The following is a 24,604-nucleotide window of genomic DNA, read 5'->3' on the forward strand; positions in this document are numbered from 1 at the left end:
GCCCGGCCGCGGTGCTGAGCGCAGCCCGGGCGGCCGCCGCCGGGAAAGTTTTGTCCCGGCCTGACCCGGCACAGAGCGGCGGCGGAGCCCCCGCGGTGCTCGGCCTGGCGCCGGCGGGTGTCGCCTCCCGAGGCGTCCCCGCCGCGCCATGCCGCTGGGGCACATCATGCGGCTGGACCTGGAGAGGATCGCCCTGGAGTACGTCGTGCCCTGCCTGCACGACATCGGCTTCTGCTACCTGGACAACTTCCTGGGGGAGGTGGTGGGGGACTGCGTGCTGGAGCGGGTGAAGCGGATGCACCGCGACGGGGAGCTGGCCGACGGGCAGCTGGCCGGCCCCAGCCGCGGCGTCGCCAAGCGGCACCTCCGTGGCGACCAGATCAAGTGGATCGGGGGCACGGAGGAGGGCTGCGAGGCCATCAACTTCCTCCTCACACTGATAGACCGCCTGGTGATGTACTGCGGGAGCCGGCTCGGCAAGTACTACGTGAAGGAGCGCTCCAAGGTAAGGGGCTGCGGAGCCCCGCGGTCGCACAAACTTTCCGTGCCCGTCCCGGGGAAGCCGCGCCGTGCCCGGGGGCCGGGAAACGGGTAGGAGCCCTCTCGCCTCCCCCTACAGTTCCTGTGTCGCTGTCGACTCTGGTCAGGGCGAAGCCGGTGCCGCCGGGCACCGCCAAGGAGCGGGGCTGCTGCCGGCGGCACCCCGGGTGCTTCCCAGCTGCGGGCAGCCGGCACCGCCGGGGCTGGGAGCACCCTGGCAGAAAAAGCCTGGCCTTGATCGTGGTTTTCCCTTGGAGGGCTGTTTGAGGTGGGCGGGAGAGCTCCCTACCCCTCTGTGTGCACGTACGCGGCTGGCATCGCCTTGCTTGGCTGCTGGCGCCCATGCGGTGGTGTTTTCCGAACTAGTTTCAGTGTTCTGCCAGTGCCCTGCAGCTGAAGAGGCTGTCCTTGCAGCATCGGGGATGTGGTACAAAATAAGGGATGCTCTGTTTGAGTGTGGCAAACTTTCTTTTTGGAAGGGGAGATTATTTTTCTTGTAGGCTTTCTTGCTCAGGAGTGGAGAGGGCACTTGTATATCACCATCATAGGTGTCTTTCCCAATAAAATTTCATTGCCCTTGCCATGTAGTTACTTTAGTTTGGGCTAACTTCATTTTTTGTACCTCGTCTTGCAGTGGCAAATTGGACTGGCTTGGAACCAACTTTGTTTCGTTGTCCTGAATGCTCAAAATGTCCAGGTTTCTTTTTTCTTCTGACTTGAATTCTGTAATAGCATGCTTCCAAAACATTCACATCTTTTTGAGATGCGTGAGAAATAGAAATGATAAAGCTTTAAAAAAACAAACCAACAAAGAAACATGACAAAAGTGAAGTTAGGCATTTCTTTTCATCCTAACTTGCACTAAACTACAGGGATACGTGACAGGTGCTGTGTTTGTTTTGTTCTTATATGTATGTATGTAATTTTTTAACAGAAAATAATAATTAAAAAAAAAAGTATGCTTACCAGTTGCTTGGGAACACCTTAAGACCTGTGCGTGTGCATGCACCTCTCTGCCCCTGCACACCTACATGCAGTGATGAGAATAAGGCTGGAGCATTGATCTAGTGCTTAGCCCCACTGAAGTACTGATCAATTCAGTTAGAGCTTGAGTAGATTTACTTTTAAATGGAAACTGACTGAAGTTGACTTAGTTGTGGTAGGAGCCTGTTTGGTGCAGGGAGGTATAAATAACCAGTCGTCTCTGGCATGCCTGTAAGAACATCCTAGTTTGTTCTTCTGTGTGCCTGAGTACTGCTGAAAGTGCAGTGCTGTTTTGTCAGGTTTTTATGGGGAAAACTCAACTGTGTGCATGAGAGCTGTTGGCACTGGCTGGAGATGAAGGTCTTTTGGGGAGTGAATTTGGATTGTAGAGATGACTTTAAAACTGGGTTGTGTTCTTGCAGTCATTTTTGTACCAATAATAACAATGCAGGACAGAGCTTGTTTTATAAATAATTATGAAGTTACTTGCTGTAAAGTGATTTTTTTGGCCCTTGTTCTTTAGCAGGAAAGGTATCAGACTCCAAACAAATGGTAATGCTCTACTATACTCCAGGATTGAAAGGGACTCAATATAATTTGTAAAGCTGTGTGCAGATGAATTTCCATCTGAAATTAATAGTAACCAATCCCTTTATTATAATAATAATAATAATAATAAATGCCATGGATATGGGAGTAGTAGCTGTCATCTGTAGCTGGCATGTGGGACACCTTCAGCAGGAAGATTTTTCCTGTGACTAACCAAATGACTACTGCAGTGCATGCAGGCTCCCACGTCACCTATGGACATTTCCCTTCTGCCATTAAACCAGCCCATGTTGTTTATCTTTTTGAAGAATTGTGAGTGCATATGCTAAAAATAAAAAATCAGTTTTAAATTCAATGTATTTGTCTTTTATTTTACCAGTTAGACTAGAAGCAGAATTGGATGCCCAAAAAACTGCCACATGTTTGGGAAAGGGATTTGTTTCTGAGCCACTGGATCAGCACTTTAATTTATTGGTTTGGGATGTGGGGGTATTAGACAGATGGGACTAAGTGTCCAGAGCAGTATGTTGAAAGTGTGAGCCTTTTTAAAACAAAAGTATGTCTTTAATTTTCAGCCTAAGTACTGGAAGAGGGGGGAGGTTTGCTTAGCAAATGAACTTCTGTGAGCTTATTGTCTGCTTAGTGTAATGTGCTTCATGCTTTTGCTTTTTGTAACTACCAAGAAAAACAAAAGAGGCAAGAAAGACTTTCATACACTGAAGGAAGCTTTCCTTGCATCTACATATGAGAAATCAGTCAGTTAGGACTTTGCTATTTCCATATGACTTTCAACACCATTACAAGAAAGTTAAGATTGCGTCAAAGAGAATGAGTGGAAGATATGTTTTTACAACAGCACCGGATACACTTAAGAGCTGTTGGTTGGTATTTGAGGGCTGATAATGAAATGTAACCTTTCATCTTTGCAGAGCAGTGATCCAAATTTATCTTTGGAACGAGCCATATTTAAAAATATTAGCTGACATGGTTAAAAGATAAAAATAACTAGACAACATCCTTCCAGTGTGCTACTCTGTTGCAGACCCAACATAGTGCCTGTTGGCTTCTGCATTCCCCTAGACTTCCCGTTTTCTAGTAAAATAATACAAGGGTTGCCCACTTACAGAAATTAAATGGATGAGGACCTCACCAAGGTGCAGTTGACCTGGGGTCAGCCTTCTTGGTGCAAGAGGATTCACATCCTCGTACAGAGGGATGCTGTGACCTGAGGAGGAGGTCAGCCTGGTCCTGGGGACCGGTCTCCATGCTGCAGGAGCTCTGGTGCTTGGTGGAGGGGACGGGGCTGGGAAGTGAGCTTGCAGCTTGCCCTGCCAGGCCAGTCACCTGAAGTGCCACCGGGGGCTGCCTGTGAAGTGCTGATGAGCTCTTCCTGTCCCAAAGTCCCTTCTCCCAGAGTCCCTTCTTGGTGCTAGCTGGGCTCCCCAGGGGCTTTTGGGGCAGTGGAAATGGCCCTGTCTGAGTAAAGCTTGGGCCCACTTGAGTGCTGCTCAGGTGCAGAGGTGGCACGGGGGCCTGCCATGTTGTGTAAAACTTCTGGGGGAAGGGGCATTTATAAAGTTTTGTAGGAGGTGAGATGTCAGTCCTGGAGAATAATCCCTGTATTATAAATGTATAACTGAAAGCAGCAACATTTAAAAAAAAAAAAAAAAAAAAAAAAAAAAGAGAGAGAGAGAGGTGGGAAAATATTCCAGGAAAGAAGCCGCGTGACAGCCTGGTCCCAGTCAGCGCTGGAGGCGCTGGTGCCTGCAGTGAGGGGTGGAAGGGACTTCGAACCGGCGTGGTGGCACTCAGCTTGGACTCTGCACTCTGGTCCTGGCTGCGGCCTGTCCCACCGCGTGTCACTGGTACCCTCTCGGGTGCTGTTGGGGTTTGAAATCCACATAAGGGCTGCCTTTGGGGACCACGAGCTCACCTTGCGTGTGCTGGGTGCTGATGAGTCCTGCTGGCTAGAAATGGGATTAAGGCTCCTTGCCTTATTTTCAGGAGCTGATCTTTTCTGAGGAAAGCCTGTGACTGTTTTTAGCTCATAATCCAACTGCTCCTGTTCAGTATCAAGTATATGGCCTGAAGTTTAAAAAATATGTTTCCAATATGTGATTCATTTGCTTAGAAGTCCCTGTGGGATGTGAGCTCTTCTGAAACACATGCTTCAAAATCTTCATGTGGGCCTTTTGCTTTTTCTGGGACACTTTTCACATCTTCCACTTGTAGTTGTGACACTTTCCTGCTCACCAGCACACTGATGGGCTTGCTAAATGTCACAGGAGAAGCTGGCACTTTGTGGTGGTGGCACTTGGTGGCTTGTGAGTGACAGCTGAAAAATGGGGTGTCTCCTTTTGCCTGCCATGAGATAGGGTGTTCTTAGGCAGGTTTTAACACATGGCCTGCCTAGCAGGTTTTTACCAAGATTTCTGTTCATGAGGATTTAAGAAACGTGAAATGTCACAGGCTGGGCTAGAGTGGCTTTTACCACATTCCTCATAACTCAGGTAATAAGGTAAAATATTGTTGTATTTATGTATGAAAGAAGAAAGCTTCTATTCTCTATACTCTTCAGAATTCAAATTCTGTCCATTGCAATTAAAATAATGTGAAACACACTGCTTTTTCTGACTTGAGGTGTGGAGGTAAGGAGCAGGGTAGCAGAGCTGAAGAGCAGTACTGCTTATAGAAATATACGGGTTCATTACACTTCACAAAGGATTTTTGATACTTGCGTAGCAGCATGCCTTGCAATTAGTTTACAATGGGATGTCTGATGAATACCACCATCCAGAAGAAATATGCATAATTTTTCTTTCTTTTTTCTAATCAAATGCACATGTTCTGGCATAATGGGTAAGTTCAAATCTGTTCTTCTGGCTGGCTGCCGGCAGAGTCCAGAGCCACTGGAACTGTAAATACAACAGACAAGTCATTTTATGATATCAGACTGAGGAATTCAGCATTGGCAGGGATCCTGGAGTGGTTGCTTTGGCTCTGTGTCAAAACTGATGTTTATATCTGTGTTTGTCAAGCAAGATTAGTTAGCCTGGTTAATTATACACAGGAATGTATAATTTTTACTTGACAGTCAGAGCAATAAATGAGTATAAACCTGGGTATATTAGCTCTTGTTTTTGTTCGTCATCAAATTATTCTCAATCACTTTTTAAAACTTTCAAAAGATGCTTTTTCTTTCTGGTAATAGTTATATAGAGAATCTTTCAGATTGCTTCTTCACTCAGCAGGGATAGGGTATTGGCAAAATGGGTCAATATTTTACAATCAGTGATGCACATGCCCACAAGCAAGCTCAGGAGCATGGGTGGCCTCTGTGGGGTGGTATGTGAGCTCATACTCAAGTGAAGTGGCTTAGAAGCATCTTAGGTTTGGTGCCTTTTCTTGTTCTTGTTTTTTAAATAAAAATAAGAAATTAAAAACATTTTGGGGAAAAATCTCACCTGCATGTTGTGCCAGAGGCTTTGCCAGCTGAGTGGCTGCCCTTGGTCCTCTTGTCCTCCTCTTGTTGCAGTGTTCTCCCCCACCACCCAGCAGCCTTCCTTGAGGAGCGTGCCTGTGTGCTTCATAGTCACAGTTGCAGAGGAAGGCAGAAGATGGCTAATCTGGTAAGAAAAGGGAGGTAAGCGTGGGCTAGACTGTGTAGAGTGCAAAGTGGTCTGTTTATCCTTAGTTTGTGCACATTTATAGTGTCAGGGCAGATTACTTGACTTTTTTCCTTTTGTCTGTAGCTTTGCAGTCATGCAGTGCTTGATGGGTCTTAATTGGACTCCTGAGCTATGTAATGATGGCAAAGCAGTGAGGTTTTCCACAGTTGGTCCCATACCAGTAGGACATCTTCCTCAGCACCTTTCCCATCCACTGTGATAACTGTGCTGGTACCGGTTCATCCCAGTGCCACTATGTCAGCTTGTAAAGCTGGAGACCTGCTGCGGGAGCTGTACTGGCATGCCTGTCAACATCCCTATTGCAAGCTCTAAGTAAATAGATGACTTTTGGTTTGTTTTTGTATAAGGGCTCATTGCTCATTACATGTCAATGTAAACCTTACCCTGTTCCTCCCCACACAGCTGGGTAACACAGGTGGCATTAGTGCCTCTCAGCACACAGCATGTTTGTCCTTTGGACTCCCAGGGGTGTGTGCAGCATTGCAAGGCAAAGTGTCCTTGGGAGAGTTGCTGGGGAAAGCTGCAAGATTCAGAGTTCAGTGCCCCCCGCCCCACCTCACCAAGCGGGCTGAGCTTGCACTTCAGGAAGGAGGGGAGCAGGTCCCTGCTATTAGAATCTGTACATAGCCTTTTTCCAAGGTGGTTATTAATGAATAATTGAGTTCATTACAGCTCAGTGCTAATAACAGTACATGCTTAAATGAAGATGCATTGGTGCTTGTAACACTGATGCAGGACAACATGTGCACAATAAAAGTGAACTTCTTCCTTTCCATTAAGAACTCAAGCTGTCTGTGTTAACCCAGTGTCTTTACTCAGTAAACACTTGGCTCCTTGACTTCCAGACTTACCTGGAAAAGAGCTTGAAGTAATACAGCCTTATCCCAAGCAATTCTTGACTTAATCCCTAGAAGTCTCTTCTCCTTCCCTTGTCTCCTCCACTGCACCATTTTGTCTTTCCAGACAGACTTTTTTCCTGCAGTGATGGCGCTGGTGGTGGGGTTCAGCAACTTCCTCAGCAGTTCCTTTCATATGTGGAAGGTGTGGGGCAGAGGGAGAAGATAAAAGTCACAATGACAATGAAGGCATTCTGAATCAGATGAAATCTCGATGTTTGCTGAGCAGACTGGACACGCTTGGAAAAGATCAATACTTTTACCAAACTTTTCAAGATGATTCTTATGAAGTCAAAGTACTTTTTTTCTGATACTCATTTTAAAAAAGGTTTTATATTTTCCTGCTTCTGTTTCAACTGGATTGCCTTTTCCTGTTGTGAAATAGGTCAATGGCAACTTGTCCTTCGGCATCAGCAGGCCACATAGTGCTCATCCATTTTGCGGTGGGTGGCTTGTGAGAATTAGGAGGTCAGGAGGGGAAGCTGGTGAGTAAGTGTTGCTGGTTTTAGACTTAGGGAGAAGGAGGCTATCTATGTGCATAGCAACTTGAGGGAATTTGGAACAGTGGATTGGATTTATCATAACTAATCCTTGTCACAAAGCTGAAGACTGAAACAATGTTTTCAGAAGGCTGCCAGCAACACAAGTTTCTCAGCTTCTGGAAAGGTTTTATTGGATTACTAGAGGAGCTCTAGGGCAGAGGTGTTTCAAGATCTGCTCTTGCTATCTGTGTTGCGGGCAGCTGATGGCCCCCTTGGTGGGCTCAGGATGATAAATAACTGCTGTGTTAGCACAGAACATGGGGTGGCTTGACAAAAGGTTTTGATTTACTCATGACATTACACAGCAATTTGTTTTAGACCTTTCATTGCTCTGAAAAGAGATGACAGGGAGTTGGTCAGAGAAGCAGGAAGGTTTCTATGGCTGTTCAGACAGTGAGGTGGAGGAAGAAAAATGATGGAGGCTCCTGCCAAACACACTGTCTCCTACTGCTTAACTATTTGCAGGCGTGCAGTTCCCTACTGCTCCTGCTGTGATCTGGACAGAGCACTATGCCCCATTTCCCGTCCATCGCCCACTCACATATGCGTCTCCTGCCTCTCTGACAGGGGAGCTTTTCCCTGCAGTTGTTTTTTCTCTTGTCATTGTGCTTTGGCAAGATAACATAGACAAAGAAACTTAGTGCCACCATGAAAAGCACTTAATGGAAAGCACTTTACTGAACAAGCTGCTTGTTGCTCTGATTTCTCACAAATGAAAAAGTGCAAGAGATTTTACTGAACTTAATGGTTCAGTGAAGGCTTAGTAAATGTTCATGCCACTAGCCACCCAGTCTGAAATGAACAGTGTAAATTAGAGGAGTAGAGTATAGCATGCTGTCTGCACAGACTGGAAACAGTTTGTCCAAAGCTTTGTCAGCTGGAAAGCACAGGGTAACCACAACTTTTGGCAAACACCAGGGAATTGCAGCCTACTTTGTAGCAAATAGATAACTTTTTTTATCATTATTTTGAATCTAATATGTATCTAGTTCATATGAATCCTTTGGTCAGAGTTGTCTTTCTTTGCTTTCTTCTTAGATCTGACTGTCCAAACAAGAAATGTTTGCATTTTTCCTGTCTAAGTCATGCTAATAATTAATCTTTGTGTAGACCTCATTTCTTGCACTGTCATTTTTTAATACAATTTGATAAGACAAATGTTTTTAAAGCTTTGGCTCTGCTTCAGCAACTCACTTAAGTACTTTTTTTTTTTTTTTTAAAGACTCTTGGAAATCAATGGGTCTGAAGTACATCCTTTGGCGCTTGGCTTGGACTGTACTAGAATGTTTAGAATACTTCAGGAAAAGTTGCAGTGATCTCTTGTGCTGCCCTAAGTTTTTGTCTATGTTTTGTTTTAGATTTGCAATGTGGAACATCTTTTACTTATATGGTGCGTTGGAAGGGAGCAAAGAGCCCTTTTTGATGAAAGGTCTAGTACTAGCACTGTTCATGTTATAGAAGCCAGTTATGATTTGTTTCTGACCTTTGCAATTGACTATCTATTGGCAAACCTGCCTCATGCCAGTAACAGCAGCAGTTATTGCACTAATGCATATGGGGAAATGGTGCTGGGCTGCAAAGCAGTGTCAGACAGCGGGTGCTGGCATGGGGCCTGCTGACTGCTATAGGCTTCAGGGAGGGAAAACATGCAGAACTAGGAGAATTTGGTAGGAGTGGGCTTTTTCTTTATTTTTTTAAATGTCTTAGTCCTTGACTATTCTGAGGTGAAGTCATAAGATGTTCTGTTTGCTGCTGGACTATATAAAGTGTAACTGCACCTTTCCCTTCTGAGTTCCCATCGGGAGTCTGGTAGAAGTGGTTTGAAGGTGGAAAAAGGAGGAGCTTCACTGTAAATGCTGTAGCACATCCTGCCGTTGAGGCATGTAAATCATGGTATACGACTAGCTGTGCGTACACAGTTATCAATACATCTAGGGTCCCCCAAGATGTATTGATAACTCTGTTCTTTACAGTATTCACCAATGCTTCCATTTCCCAAAATGAACGTGTACTCTGATTTCCCCTGTCTGTGCAGCATGTGCATGGTGTCTCTGAGGCTGGCCAACAGGAAGGGTCACTGCCTGGTTAAGTATTTTACAGACTTCCTCTTCACAGAGGAGCAGTGAGAGGATTTGCGAATGCCAGTTCTCACTGCCAAATTTATTATAATTCAGCATATGATAGTGGTCAAAGGCTGAAGTACTGGGTTGTGCATTTTGCTGTTATATTCTTAAATGCCCAACCTGGCATCTAGCTTGTGATTTGAAGGCTCAGTGCCTACCTGACTGATAAGTTCTGGGTGAGATGAAAATGTTGACCTGTCTTTTGTTCTTTTTTTTTTTTTAAATTTATTTTTTTATTTAAGATGACTGCAACTGAAAGAAATACATATTTTTTTCTTAGTTTCAACGTGGTTTTTGCTGGGTCTCGGTTAAAAGCCTGTTTCACTGCTCACCATCTGTAGAAGGAATTGCTGCTAATGATGAGCTATGTTAGTGTGATGCCTTGGCTGTGCTTAGGAAAAGCACCAGTTGTGCTGACAGTGACCAGAGCTATAGGTAGACCCAGTGCCTACTGCACCCCCACAACTAATGATGCCGATGTACCCCTCCATCTCTGCCTCTGTATCTCCTTCCCCCTTTGCCCTTTCTATCACAGAGGAGCACTTGTACCCCACAGCTCCAGCAAAGCCAGCTGAGCCCCTCACCAGGGGGTTTCCTACCCACCCTGCCTGTTGCCCCACCTCTTGTGGGACGGGGATGAGGGCTGCTTCTCCTGGCTGCCCAACCAGCTGCACCCTTGCAGAACAGCCCCCGCCGGCTGCCCCTGCATTACCGCTCCCCTTGTGCTGGCTGCCGGAGAGGAAGAGGAAAAAGGAGGGAACAGAGCCAGAAAGACCTCTCCAGGCTTTCTGCATCCTCAGGAAATATCCTGAACTCACACCAGACTGACCACCTCCCTCCTCAACCATTGCTGTCCTTCCTGCAAAAACCACCTTTCATGCTGAAGACCATCATCATTACTTTGGGACCCAGCCCCAATTTCTGTTTTGAGAAGCCTCCCAAGGGCTGTTGCAGTGGGAATTACTGGGTAAGGCTGCAGAGGGATAGCAGGGAGCAGAACAAATGGAGCAGGGGAGAAAACCAGTGGCCCATGGCTGCTGTGTCCCTGCACGGGGCCACTGCCCTGGCCAGCAGGTCACAGTGGGTGGTAGCTGCTGCTGCACAGCTGGCCTGTGGGGTTGGGCTCTTCTGTCAGGTGGTGGCAGCATAAATCTGTGGGAGAGCTCTGACCAGTGGAAAAAAGTGGGAATTCATCTGCCTGAGCTGAAACCTGGGCTCTGATGATGCCTGGCAGCTGTGTTTAGGGCCAGGCTTCCTCGTCTAGGGGTCAAGGGCTTTTGGCAACAGCTTTAAGATGTGCAACTGTGAGGGTTTGCAATTATAAAGATGGAATGTGATTTTCTGTGTGCATCACTGTGTGTATTTGTTTTCTTTTCTCAGATTTGCTGTTTGTGTTGACACACGTTTTGCTGGTACAAGTATCAACTATGTAGATGGGGAGGGCAGGCACTACAACACTTGAACTGTACTTATTTACTAATGGCTTTTATTGCCTAACCTTAGAACAGGTATGTAGTTATATCATTACAAAATGACCTTGAATTTGAACATCTTCTTTCCATTTCTGTGGGGAAAGTGCTGTGTCATTATGCACACGTTCACCCTCTTTAATTGCACCCGCACTCGATAGGTTGTGCTGTTGCGAGGTACAAGTGTAGTCACGGCCCCACAACTTTATGGGCAGGCAAAGCCTTAAAGACTACACATGTTGTTTAAACACAACATAAATTATTTCTGATAGTAATTTATTATAGGTAACTTTAATGAGTTTTGCCTATAAATATTCATTTCCACAAAGTCCTGTGCAGGGATAAGTGTACTGCTAGCTTGGCAATGTCCTCCAGGAAGGTGCTGGGGGTTGAGCAGGAGATGGGAGGGGGGCAAGTGAGACAGCTTCACTGCAAAATTAATATAGGAGACAACAAGTTTAATCAATTAATCTTAATTCAGTGATACTGCCATGAAAACAAATGCTTGAGAACCATTTATCCCTGTTTATGTACTGTGGGAATGTCTCAGCAGCTTCAGAAGCTGTCAACTTTGGGAGAACCCTTGAGGCACATTTGGGGTACTTGCCTCATGTGACGACCCAGGTCTGGACCCTGCCTCCCTCCCTGGCAGCAGGGAGGGACGTGTACTTCTGGGAAAAGGGCAAAGGAGAATGCCTCTCTCCAGTGACGTCCTGAAGGTGGTGATGGCTCACAGCCACCTCTGCCCGTTGGCAATTCTCTGGGGCGTGATGCTTGCAGAAAGCACTGTGGGTGCCACCAACCACGTGTTGACAGATAAAGCCTTGTGGGCAGCGTTGTTCACTTGCCCTGGGCCTGCAGATTTAAAAGTAAATGAATAATGATGAAAAAAGGGACTTCAGCCAGCTCAGGCAGTCCTAATAGCAGCAAGACTCCCATGTAGGCTTGCCTGTCTGGTGGCCATCTTTCGTGGCCTCTATTAATGCACATGGAAGAGTCTCAAAATACACAGAAATCTTTAAATTTACAGGAAAAAACATGGTGTGGTGTAATCTGCTGGGTGATTAGTAGTAGAACTGAAAAAGTCTTCAATGCTGACAACAGATGAAAGGAGAGAGGATTTAAGGAGTGATGACCTTCCTACCAAATAGGTGTGAATACCCTGCAGAGAATGCATTTGCTGGTTACCTTGCATTTATTCCCCACTGAGAGCCTGAACATCCAGGGACATCCTTACAGATTTCCTTAATGAGCCTGCAGTGACAATTCCCCTTTCTGTGTGGGTGGGGATTGTCCCCTGTCTCCGGGGACCCGTTACAGAGGATGCTTTCTCCATCTGCATCGGATGTGCGGGTTGCTTTCTCATTAGCTCTGGTCGTCCAGGTTTGCCTCCTGGGGGAGAAAGGGGAGCAGAGTGGTTTTCTGGGTGATGAAAGACCTTCAAGCGCAGGCTTAAATGATCCTCAAGTGCAATCACACAGGGTGTTTTTAAAGCACAGATATGGCACCGTGTGTGTAAGAAGGGAGGGCGCGGATGTGCTGCGGGGCCAGTAGGAACCAGAAAAGAGAAGTGCCTCCTCGATGGTGTGTGCAGTGAGCGTGGGTTTTTTCCTCTTCCCTCCACAGCTTCTCCATGAAGTGCACTCTGGAGTAAAGTTTGCGTTTGATTGCCGATAGCCTCACGCTCCGCACGTAGCACTGTCATTAAGCCATCATCTCGCTGGCCGGCAGCCAGGGCTCGGCAGCTGAGAGGCGGGCGGTCCTTCCAAACTGAAGCAGCCTTTATTGATACATCGCAGCACTGCGCATGTTTACGGCTGCTAATTGGAGGCTTAATCTGAATATCCTTGAGTGAACTAATTCACTGGCAATAGCCTTTTAAATTTCAGGTCCTACCATGATGGCATGTCTGCTCTTCACAGCACGTTAATCTCTTCGGAAGCTGTATTGTCACTGTGTGCGTGCAAGGCACAATGGCTGGTTAATGTTTCAGCCTAAAATGTAGTTTTAGGTCAGAAGATGATGTGAAATAAAAATCTTAACCTGATTTTCACCTTGCAGAATGTGAGACAGGAGTGCTGGGGAGCTGGAGGAAAGTGTAAATTGATAAGCATGCAGCAGTATGTAGATTAATTAAACATACAAGGAAGGAGGTTAATCCTTTTAATGATTAGAAGAGGCAAAGCTGCTCACTGCAAGTATAGTTGGGATCCTATGGCAGTTTTGGATTTGTTTCCTTAAACCTCACTATTTTGTTTTCTCCTGGCCATGCCAGAAGGCTGAGGACAGAATCTAGGTAGTGGTCTGAAAGCAAGAGGTGTTGGAAGAAAGTGAATGCCTGCAACCCTTTCACCCAGAGAACTAAAAATCTGATTTCTCTCCTCTGGAGCCTGGAGAGCTTCTGTCTGTGTCAGGTCCTTTGCCATTTCCTGAATAGCCTGTCCAACTTTGAATTCCCCTTGTTGCTGGATACTTCCCGGGATCCCAGTGAATCTCACTGCTGTCTCCAAAGCTTGGTTTGCAAATGCTCCCCTCTCTCTTGGCAGCTACAGACAGCCATGGCCAACGCAAGACATGGCTGCTCTGTGCCTTCCCACTTCACAGCAGCATTACGCTGGCATCCAGCTTGAAATTGAAGGACATCCAAATTTGTCTCTAAGTGGATGTTCTGCTGAGAAAAGAAATAAAATAGGCACAAGCTGAAGCTGTCCTTCACATTAATAGGACTCTTCAGTTCATGAAGAACTGAATTTTGTTGTCAATCATTAGAAAAGCTTCCTAAGTCCCACTACAGATTCATATAATGGTGAGTTCATTTTTAAAGCAGTGTCAATCTATGACCTAGCTTCCTTACAGATAAACTCCACAAGATCTGAAAGGGACTCCTTCAGCTACCACTGGGTAGCGTGCCAGTTGTGAACAGCTGTGTGGTATGGTGAAAATCCATGAACAGAACTTTCATGGGTAGTTCTTTGTTTCTGTTTGCTTCCACCCAGAAGAAATTCAGTAATCTTCTGTTTTATAGAAAACTGAATGATAAACAAGAATAACCTGAGTACCTCTGCATCTTTTTCCCTGAAGATGAGAGCAATACTCTCCCTCACAATTCCCAATCTCTTGCTGGTGCTCAAAAAATTCTCCAAAATATGTCTCTGTACACCTGGAAACAGTAATTGAGCTACATTGGTGTATGTGTATGACCAAAATGGAGTAAGAAGGGAGCGATGAACTTTTTGGTTCTTGGGAGATCTCAGTTTGATGATCAAAGTCACAGGCATGCAGGGAGGAGCAAGTATGAGACCAATTGGCTGAAGTGCTAACCATAGCAACAGGATTTTTTGTATAGTTGTAAGTTCTTGCACAGCATTAAGGTACTATTAAAGAAGTCCAACATACAGTGCTCCAGACTTCCATAAATTAGCTGCCTACCAGTACAGGGTCCTGTCAGTCTTTCATATCAAGTTTGCTCAGCATCATCTGACCATTAAGTAGACTATTGCCACCAGCATCCCAGGTACCTTCATGTTGTAGGGCTGCTTCCACAAGCTAATGAAGAAAGTCTTTGGTAGACAGTGCTTGAAGGTGAATTTGTGGAGTTTGATCTGCTTTGTGCTTCATGAAAGAAGGTATCTGCCCTGGGGTTTTTATTGTTATCTCTGGTGGCTGTTTTTACTTTTTTAGATGCTTTCCATACTGTTTGGGTTTAAGCATCAGTATGAAGATGAAAGTTGAAGTGGAAAACATACAGATGGCTTTCCCTGATGAATTATAGTTCTTTCCCCAGTGTTTTTTAATTTCTGAAAACAAGCTCCTTCCTCACACCCTTCCCCCTCTCTTGCCTCCCCTGAGCAAGATGCTGATCAAACAGATAAGGCTAAGCTTAGCTCTGTAAATCCAACAGCTTGTTTACTGAAGACTGAAAATCAAGTTACAGGTGAGGAAATGAGGTACTTCATGCAATACTGCCACTGAAGCCCATTTCATGTCTTGCATGACTGAAGTGAGCAGGATTTCACCCTCCCACCCTCCTCTTGGAACTGGTGATTCCCTCTGCAATAGGCATGAGGCTGTCTCTGACTCTGTTTTAACATAATTTTCTTCCCTTTGTTCGCTCCCATCTCTACAGACTATCAAATTAGACCAATTTTCCTAGTTCTTGTTTCAGCATAGCAGCTGAGTGTGTTAACTTTCATAAATTCAAGCAAACTAATATTTAATAATGTTCATGAATATTTTATACTTAACCATTATATGCTACACAGTAGAAAACACTTGGGCGCAATTGGGTGCAACAAGCAAGTACTTAAGAAACACCCCGTTGTGCCTGTGTGTCAGGCAAGCCTCAACTGAGAATCTCTTGTCTTTGATCTTGAAATGTCAGACTACTCATGTTCTTTTAATGTAGAGCATGCTGTGTGCCTTTCGCTTTCTGGCTGTATGCTGTGCGAGTCTGCAAACTAAAACCGGCTCGAGTACAATATGCACTCAGACCTAAGTCAATCAAGTGAACTCCAGTAGTCCTCATTTCCTAAAATCTGCTCATGTGATTTTTGTTTGCTCTTGAGTTCAGGATTGAATACCACTTACTGGACTGGAATTTGGTAAACTTGGAAGTATGCAGCCAAATAAACATATCTGAAAGCTGCAGTGGTTGTAGCACCATTAATTCTTACTAATATCTTGGTTTTCCAGACAGCCACAATAAGTGATATTGTGAGTCAAAGTTGCTTAGTGTCTTTCAACTAACAGAATTTACAAGTGATTCTGAATTTAACTGTTCGATGTACAAGCTATATGCAGGTGTCATCTATGCTAGGGATCAACAATGGCAGCTATTCAGCAATGTCCAGGAAGAGTCTGGTGCAGATAATGGAAGAAGCATATTTTAGAGTGCTCAGTTAATGGGTAGAGGTGGCTTGTGTTGCCCAGGTAGAGTTGCACAGGTCAGCTTTCTCTGGTTGTACAAGATGTAGTTTGGAGAGGAGAGGCTGGGATCGGTGTGGGGTTACACCACCACCTGCACAGCCTGCCCTGTGAGCGTGTCAGGGCGCTGGCTTAGTGCAGGCAGGCAAGGAGGCAGGCATACCTGCTGCCATCATGGCTTCCTGTTCAGCAGTGTGTGGTTGTTTCCTCTTATGAGCATCTTCTAGCTGGGATATTCTCTGAAGCATTTTGTTCCAAGTATCAGTCCACTCCAGCGCTGCTTGTTTTATGAAATGTAGCAGAATGATGCCTCACAGCATGGTCCTGGCTATCGGCTAAGAGAACTTGTTTTCGCCTTCCTAAAAGCATTGGAAGGCAGGGGGGAAAAAAGCTTCTCTATGGAACAGTTGTTTTTTATCCATCTCCAAACTTCGTTGGTGTCTTGCTGTTTGACTTGCAGATTTCTCTGGCTGACTTGAGTGTAATACTTAAAACTGAATGATGAATAACTTATTTTTGAAAGCTTCTGTGCAGCATGGAGTTTACTGATGATTTCTGGCTCCTTACTAAAGCTGGTAATTGCTGCTTGTTTAACTGGTGGTTGATTTGCACCCTCTTGGGAAAGCTAACATCTCTGATAATGACAATGCAGAAACTGCAGTGTTGATGATTTGCTTTTAATTTTCCAGGTTTTGTAGGCTTTAATTTCTGACTGTCAGCTAAACCACTAGAGCATTGGTCTTCAAACTGTGGTGTGTGTGACTGCAAACATGGACATCTGCATATCAAAGTTTTTAACTGTTCAGCTGTTGTGTAAGACACTCATCTGTTTCAACTCAAAATAAGGTGGATTGCTGGAACTTCCTCTGAGTGTGTACAATGGGATGTTAACCCAACTAACAGAAATTGCTGCGGATTGTATTGCCAAGTAAAAGACGCTGGGCACATTTCTCACTGGTGTTTGCTGTAGTTAGTTTAGGATTGGAGATGGTTGATGAAAAGAGGTACTCCCCAAAAAGGAGTGTGCTTGTCTGGGTATGACAGTGTAAAAGGATAGGGAGAGGTTTTCATTGACACTCCCTCACCTGAGAGAGGTGGATATTTGATTAGCATGATCCAGCCTCCAGCTTTTGCAGCTAGCCCATGCACTAAACTGGCAGATGCTGATGTTCACCAATTACCTAAATTAAGTCTGGGTCACGCATCTCATCTCCTGTTTCTTGTTTGCTTTGAATGAATCCAAAAGTAGTGCTAACAGCTGGAGTCCCTGCTGAGGCCAGCTTGATCTGCTCTGGAGCTGCTCCAGACAATACTCTGATAAAGCTTGATATCGTTTCAACAGGCTCTAGGAGGACCAGAATGATTTCCCCTCATTGTTTAAGGTTTCGTTTAAATATTCGTCATGCCAGGAAGAAGGATATTTCAACTCTGCTTTTCTCCGTTTGCTGCTGCTAATACTAAAAACTTTTTCTCTTCTTAAAGTTAAGTTAGAATGTGGCCAGAGCGTTTGATTTCTGTGGGAATTGCTCTACTGGTTCATCCCTGGGGGCTCTGCATGTTCTGGTTGCAAAAGGTGCATGTGGTAAATAAATAAATAATGCATCAATGTCTCAGAGTCAAAGCACAAGTTCTGCTAACAGAACATGCGTAGGGGAGGCCAGGGAAAACTCTGGCCAGATTTCAGTGGCAAGCCAAGCACCTAAATCACTTTAAGGATCTAGCCTGAAGTCTATTATTTTTCAGCATCTTTTTGATTATGGTGTTTAAGAAATAGTAGCAATATTGGATAGTTTGGGGAGCAGTTCAGTAATCTTGCAGTGATGTTTGCTCTCCAAACAAAGGCTTCCTTAAGGTCTCTCTAACTTTGTGTTAACACCTTGTTTAATGTGCATCAGTCAACAATGGGGTTTTATTCCCCCTGTGCATCACCTCTCTGGTGGGATCAGTGCAGCTCTGTGGAGCCAGCCTGTGCACTGGTGGCATGGGTGCACGTTCTCACAGTGGGTGGCTGTGCTGGCTGCAGGTGGAGGCCGGCACCCCACTCTCCAGCTGCCCAAAACCACTGCCTCTCTCCCTGCTCTCTCAGCTGCCAGGGTCACGTTCCCTGGTGTGCAGGTACCCGATCCAGCAAAGGGTTACTGGCTTAATTATTCAATATAATCCAGCTTGCTTGGCATGAGATTGATGAGGTGTGGGCCTGCGTGAGCTGCTGTGCTGGCAGCTGGGACGGGGGGATGTATGAGGGGGGTTGTGCCGCTCTCTGAGGGTATAGCCCCCTCAGACCACTTCTTCGTTGCAGGTACAGCTGGCTTATGGCTTCCACCAGGCTTGTCCCTATAACAAACTTGTTTCTAGTGCTAGGCTGTAGACTGGCCCTTACAGCTGTTCTCAGGCTGAGAGTGAAGTGTAAGCTCAGCTACGGAGCCGTTTATAGCAACAGAAGGACGATAGAGCAGACGGGGCCTACGGCAAGGCACCTTGCCAACAGCCAGGCGTGATGGAAGAGGGTTTATTACTGAGAATTAGATGCCTTTGCTGTTGTTCAACATGATCTCCCGCCCCTGCAGGGCACCAGCACCAAAGCAGCTGTGGCCTGAGGTGCCTGGGTGAGGAGCGAGCTCTGTCTTATGGTTACCTGCAGATACCGCTCTGCTGGTGGCTGTGGGGAAGAAGCAAAGCCAATTCCTACATCACTTGAAATGCAAAGCCATATTTTTGCACCTGTAGGTGTGCACATATCCTAATTGGCCAGCTCCTTTTGCTCCTATAGCAGAGTCCATGGATCCACTGTGCTGGCTGACGGTGACTTCTGTCCCTGTCCCATCATGGCTTTAGCATGTGCTAGGAAGCAAAAAGCCAAAACCCTAGGATTCTTAGATGTAAATCTAAATTGTTCTTGGTAAAGCCTATATTGCCACATCTTCAATGCTATTATTAACTGTGCTTGGTGGATTATTAGGGAAGGTTGTGCAAGTGGTGCACAATCACATCTTCTTCCATGGGACAGGCACGTACAATACTTCAGTATCTAAAGTTAGGATATTATGGTCTGGATGGCTGGAAAACAATGGGTAAAAGATGTGGTTGGGGATGGAGGATAGTGGTTAGTCAGTCATAGTGTATCCAGAGACTGGTAACAAATGCAGCACCGCAGGGGTCTGTCATGGGACCAGTCCTGTTAACCTCCTTATCAATGACCTGAAGCAGATGGGAGAGTGCAATCTTATCAAATGTGAGATAACATCTAGCTGGGTGGATCAGTTAATGTGCTCGAGGGCAGGGCTGCTACTCACAGGGACCTAGATGTTCTGGAGGAACAGGCCAACAGGAACCTTATGAAATTCAACATGGACATATGCAAAGTCGTGCCCTTGAAAAGGAAGGAGCACCTTGCAAGAGTGCAGGCTGGGGGTTTCCAGGCAGTTCTGCTCCCTGGGGACCTTGGGGGTCTTGGTAGGCAGCAGGCTGAAAGGGAGTCCAGAGCATGCCCCTGCACAGCAGCATCCAGGGCAATATTCTCAGAGCCCAGCCAGTAGATGAAGGGGAGTGATCATCCTCCCCCTACTCAGCCCTGAGAGACCACATCTGAATGCTGTGCCCAGTTTTCTAACCAGAGTTAGCCTCTTGTCTCCCATCATTCTTTCTGTTAATACTGGATGGAGATGTTGGAGGGGTGGGAACAAGACTTCTACTGCCACATTTTTAGTGGAGCAAACGCCAAGGAAGGCGACTGGTGTCACTACCAAGTAGTGCCTGTTATGAAGGAGCAATGCTGAGTCAAAGATCTGGTATCTAACCAGCAGTTTCTCCTGCTCTTATCCCACAGCCTGCTTAAGGTAATAATGGAGTCAACTCAAGTTTAATGTTTTCGCTGTAAAAACCCTTTTAAGACCTGTTGTTTTTAATTTGGTCATGTGGTTTGGAATAATTCATATTAAGCTTATCTCACCATTCAAGGTGAAATTTAAACAGTGAATTACGCGATTATATCAGCAGCTCTGGAGATGATCAAAGAGGACTATTCTTCTGAAAGCTGTTTGGTTAGTTCTGTGGCTCAGTCTGTGAAAGCAAACATGTGCTGCCCTGTGCAAACAGCACAAGAGTTGCAGGTTTTTACAGACTTTGTTCGGTGGACTTTTACCCACACCTCTTGGGGAACCTCACTTTGTGTTGGACCATGGGGACGTATATGACAGAAATTGGAAGATTATTAATAAAGGATGGAGGTATAAGACGTGATGTCCTGGGATCACTTTCTGTTTTCATTTTGACTGGCAAATCAGTTTTGCAATGACTGCTTGGTTTTAGAAACCTAAGCAAGCTTCAGCTCAAACTGTTTCAAAGTCACGTAGCTTGTAAAGATCAAAAAGCTTGCACCATGCATAACAGTATTTTAGTTTCATTCATTTTTTTATACTGTGAAATACGAAAGGTATGTATTTCCTGCTTGGAATTTCGCGCTGGCTGATCCACCCAGCAAGAGAAACTTGTGTGAGAATCCCTTCTGGTGGGGTCTGCTGCAGCGTTTGGATTGACCATCTGAAAAATGCTGAGCTAAATTGGTGGTGGGATGATCAGAAAAGGAAAAAAAAAACAAATCTCTGAAAATGTATTTCCTACAACCTTTATCTTTCAGGCCATGGTCGCTTGTTATCCTGGAAATGGAACTGGGTACGTTCGTCACGTGGACAACCCAAATGGTGACGGGCGCTGCATCACCTGTATTTATTACCTGAATAAGAACTGGGACTCCAAGGTGAGTGAGCCACAGGGCTGAGCCAGACCATGAAAGGATGATTACTTCAGAAACAGAGCTTTGGAACTGTTGGCTGTTTCTGTGAACTGTGGTGAACTTGAACAGCTGGTCCATTCTTCATCGCTTTACATTTATTTTCGTGGTGTTTATAGCAACCCCTTGGAAGTAAGAATCTGAACTGTTTCCTTATCATTCTCTCTCCCATCCCACACACATACTGTTTTGTTGTAATAGAATAACGACCTAAGCACTGGGCTGCTGGCACTTATACTTTGTTTAGAGAAGAGAGTAACGAAGCACTAGAAAGAACCATAATCCACTAAGGAGTAAGTGGATTCTGGGAGCAGAATAAGATGACAGCCTGAATTTGTGACTGTAGTATTCTTCATGCTGTTCCTTTAAGCTGACCTACAGAGGATCTTCAGTCAGCTGCACTTGTGGTTTTCATCCTTATGATGTGATGGGAAAAAGCACGTGGCTTGGTTTGTTCTCTGCATCTTTGACTCCACCAGTGGGTCTCCTGGCAGAGCAGTGTGCTTGTTTCTGCTTGTATTATAAAACAATGAAGTCAGACTGGAATTTACTGTACCTTGAAGTTAGAAACAAAATAAGGGTTTGTAGAACTGCAAGATGTCTTTTTACATTTCTGTTGTTGCAATGCTGTGCAACCATTTACCACTACCAAAAAGAATCATTTTCATTGTTCTTTTTGCGAATTGCCCTGTTTTCTCTCTGACCTGTTTTGCCCAGTATTAGGTGGCTTCTCTTTAAAGAAACATAAATATTATGAACTCCCAAAAGTGAGCTCAGATTTAGAGACAGTGCCACTAAAAACTCTGAACTGGATGAAAACACATTCTTTTACAGGGAGTGTGATTAGGAAACATCCCAATACGATGAAATGAAGAAAGGAGATGTGGAAGAAAATGCAAATATCTGATTTACTTTTTGCATTGCATGCTTACTGCAATAGTGAGGAAGCACCTGAGTGGACAATAAGAAACCTCTCTGAAACCCACGATGCAGGTGGAGAGTAGTGCACAGTTGTGACCTGAGTACTGTGCAAATGTGTGCTGGAGGAGATGCGCTATAAGATGCTCTATAACTATGTTGGCATGTGAAAGCAGCTGTGTGGCTTTAAACCCAACCTAATAGTTTCTTACTGAGGTTTGCATGCCGTGTGGAGGTATTAAGTCAGGTCAGTGCTGGGTTGACAGCATCTTCCTTGCACTTTGTGGTGCAGCATAAAAGCCTCCAAAGAGTCCTCTAACAGCAGCAGGGCTCATCTACAATTTCTACAGTGAGTACAGATCTCTAGACTTTTTCCATGAAACCGGTGGCAAATGGAAGGTGAGAAATGTGGTAGGGAAACCAGGCTATTTCATAAGCAGGGGAAAGAATGGCTGGAAGATTCAGGGAACATATTACAGTGAATTACAAATACAACAATAAAGACTTCATTCTTCCTAGGGTGTAAAAGTTAACTCATGATTGGATATGGACTCTGAAATACCATGAGCAGCATCTTGCACTTGTTGGGGGTGACAGTCTGATCTCACAGTGGTGAAATGGAACATCCTTACCTCCCCTGTGGTATCCACTGCTTCTAGAGATGTGACTGGGAACTCAGAAGTTTATGGGCATTTGTGACAGGGCCAGTGTTTTCTTTATCTTGAATCATTTACTTTAGCCAGATGTTTATGCTGAAACATTACAAACTGTTGAGGTGGCCAGGAGATGTAGTGTACAGTTCCAGTGTTGTCATGTAACTAACTGTCTTGGTTATCATTAAATGTTTGTTCTGTGTTTGTTGGGTGCTGAGGAGGGAAAAATAAGTCATTGTTCACATGAATATGTGAGTGTTTATATGTGTATAAAGTAACCTTTTCCTTCTCTTTCAGCTGCATGGTGGAATTCTTCGGATATTCCCAGAGGGGAAGTCCTATGTAGCAGATGTTGAGCCAATTTTTGACAGGTTGCTTTTTTTTTGGTCAGATCGAAGGAACCCACATGAAGTCCAGCCTTCTTATGCAACCAGGTAAGTAGTATATTTGAGACTTGGCCAGGAAAAAGCAAAGCATTTCTTTGACCAATATTATGTTGTTTGTACCTAAAATTGTGCTATCATGTTTAAACACACATGTGCATAAAAAGATTGTTAGATTTTGTATTTCAGTCACTGGAAATATCAGTTGAGGAATAGCAGGCATGAATGATAAGGTTCCTTATGTGATGGGCGGGGGGGAAGCCCTCTGCCAGTGACAGGAGAAGTCTTGCAAGCCAGGCATAGCTATTTAGCTGGGAGATGCTGGGTTACACTTTTGCCCTTGTAACACTACAGGGATTCTTGGGGCTACCATCTGTCAGCAGGCTATGAAAAGCTGATGTGACGTAGGGCAGCCCCCAAGCTGCCTAAAGGCATCCCAGAACAGAAAAACATGCAGAGGTCTGTAAGCTACTTTTGCCCTCTGTTACCAGGGGCTGTGCACTCTTATGTGCTTCCAAGCAGAAATTCTCACCTATATTTCTGTGCTTGATAAAGTAGACATTTAAAATGCTGTCTATATTTGTCTTCAAATATGTGACATGTGTATCATATTTTTTATTTACTAATCCAGTTGTTTTATTGTTAGATTTCTCTTTGAAAATTAAACTTTAGAATGGTGCTCTATTTTATTAGCGAAAGTTGAAACAAACGTACGATTTTTCTTTTACAGGTATGCCATGACTGTGTGGTATTTTGATGCTGAAGAAAGAGCAGAAGCCAAAAAAAAGTTCAGGAACTTAACTGGTATGACTCTTAAAAATGTTCACCTGAAATATCAAATTGCATTGAATTTTTTTTCATTTCCCCCCGAAGGCAGAGACAGACTGGGAATAACTCTGTAGCTAGATGGGTATGGCATTCATTTTTCAGAAAGCTTTTTCGTCTCTAATCAACAGTCAGTGATTTTATGTGAAGTGGGAAAGTTGTGAAAGAAGAAAATTAAGGCCTGGCCTCAGCATCCATGGTGAGGAATGTGGGAGAGATGGCTCTTGATTTTTTTTTTCTCCCAAACGTGCAGCTGAGATTGTCTTACCTTAGGTAGCTGCTCCAATCACTGGGAATCTCCAAGCTCTTTGGTTATTTGGAAGCATATTTAATCTCCTCCAAACATTGCTTAGCACAGTCATGAAACTTGCATAAACAATTTCATAATCATGTTCTCTAAATGTTCGAGCTGAATAGGGCCTGTCTTCTGTATTAATGAAGGGCATCTGTGGACTGCAGTAATGCAAAAAGGGTTTTGTCTTTTACTTACAAGTAATTTCTGTGTGGGCACATTCATAACAACCCTGGAACGTATAGATTATGAGTTGGAAAGAAACTAAGTTCAGACATACATATAGGTGCACCTTTTGGCAGGCAGTTGCTAGCATAACTGTGATCGTGATACGAACTGCCTACTTTCAGCTGTGTTTCACAGCCCAAAGACATTTGTGCAGAAGCCCAGGACAAGGTGATCCCAGCTTTCCAAGCTGCAGTGCCTGGTACTGCACTACTCACATGCAAGTAATGGACGAGTGTCTAGATGTACTCTGACACCCTATGTTCACACTCAAAGGTATGCTGGCTAAGTCTTCAGGGACTGCTGCAGGCAGTTCCTCAAAACGCAGTGTTGCTCTCCTTTCAAATGTGTACTACACAGCTGGCAAAATCATAATTAGTCAAATGCTTTTCAGAGTAGACTGCTGTCATTTCTCTAGCTGGCAGGCAGAGCAAATAGAGGCTTCACCCATCATGAGCAAGGGGCTGAGGGCAGGTGAGGGAAATTATTGCAAATCCAGAATCTGAAAGTTTATTGGCTACTTGCATACTGTATGATTTGTATTCAGCTTCAGCGGGGTAAATGTACAAAACCTCAGTGTGACTAACTTGTTAACATGTTGATTCATACAACAATTCAGTCCATGTAATGAACTTATTTCAAGAGTCTGAAATGGGAAGTGCTATCCATTGACAATAAACCAACTTTATTATGTTTCATTTTTGGATGAACCCTACCAGAACTCTGACTTAACCTTTTTTTTTTTTTTTTTATCTTTTTGATGTAGATGCAAGGAAAAGAGAAGCGGCTCTTAATGAAGATTAA

The 24,604-nt window shown here is 44.7% G+C and overlaps 1 protein-coding gene across 1 annotated transcript; it reads left to right on the forward strand.

Moving 5' to 3' along the window:
- Window positions 1-148: 148 nt before the first annotated feature.
- EGLN3 (egl-9 family hypoxia inducible factor 3) lies at window positions 149-24,604 on the forward strand (the record flags this gene model as incomplete). Its single annotated transcript, XM_084288383.1, has 5 exons — window positions 149-505; window positions 20,352-20,471; window positions 22,373-22,509; window positions 23,189-23,262; window positions 24,567-24,604. 5 exons carry the CDS (start codon window positions 149-151, stop codon window positions 24,602-24,604), a joined length of 726 nt encoding a protein of 241 aa, XP_084144509.1.

The sequence above is a fragment of the Netta rufina genome, assembly GCF_964035555.1.
Source record: "Netta rufina genome assembly, chromosome: 5".
Lineage (NCBI taxonomy): Eukaryota > Metazoa > Chordata > Aves > Anseriformes > Anatidae > Netta > Netta rufina.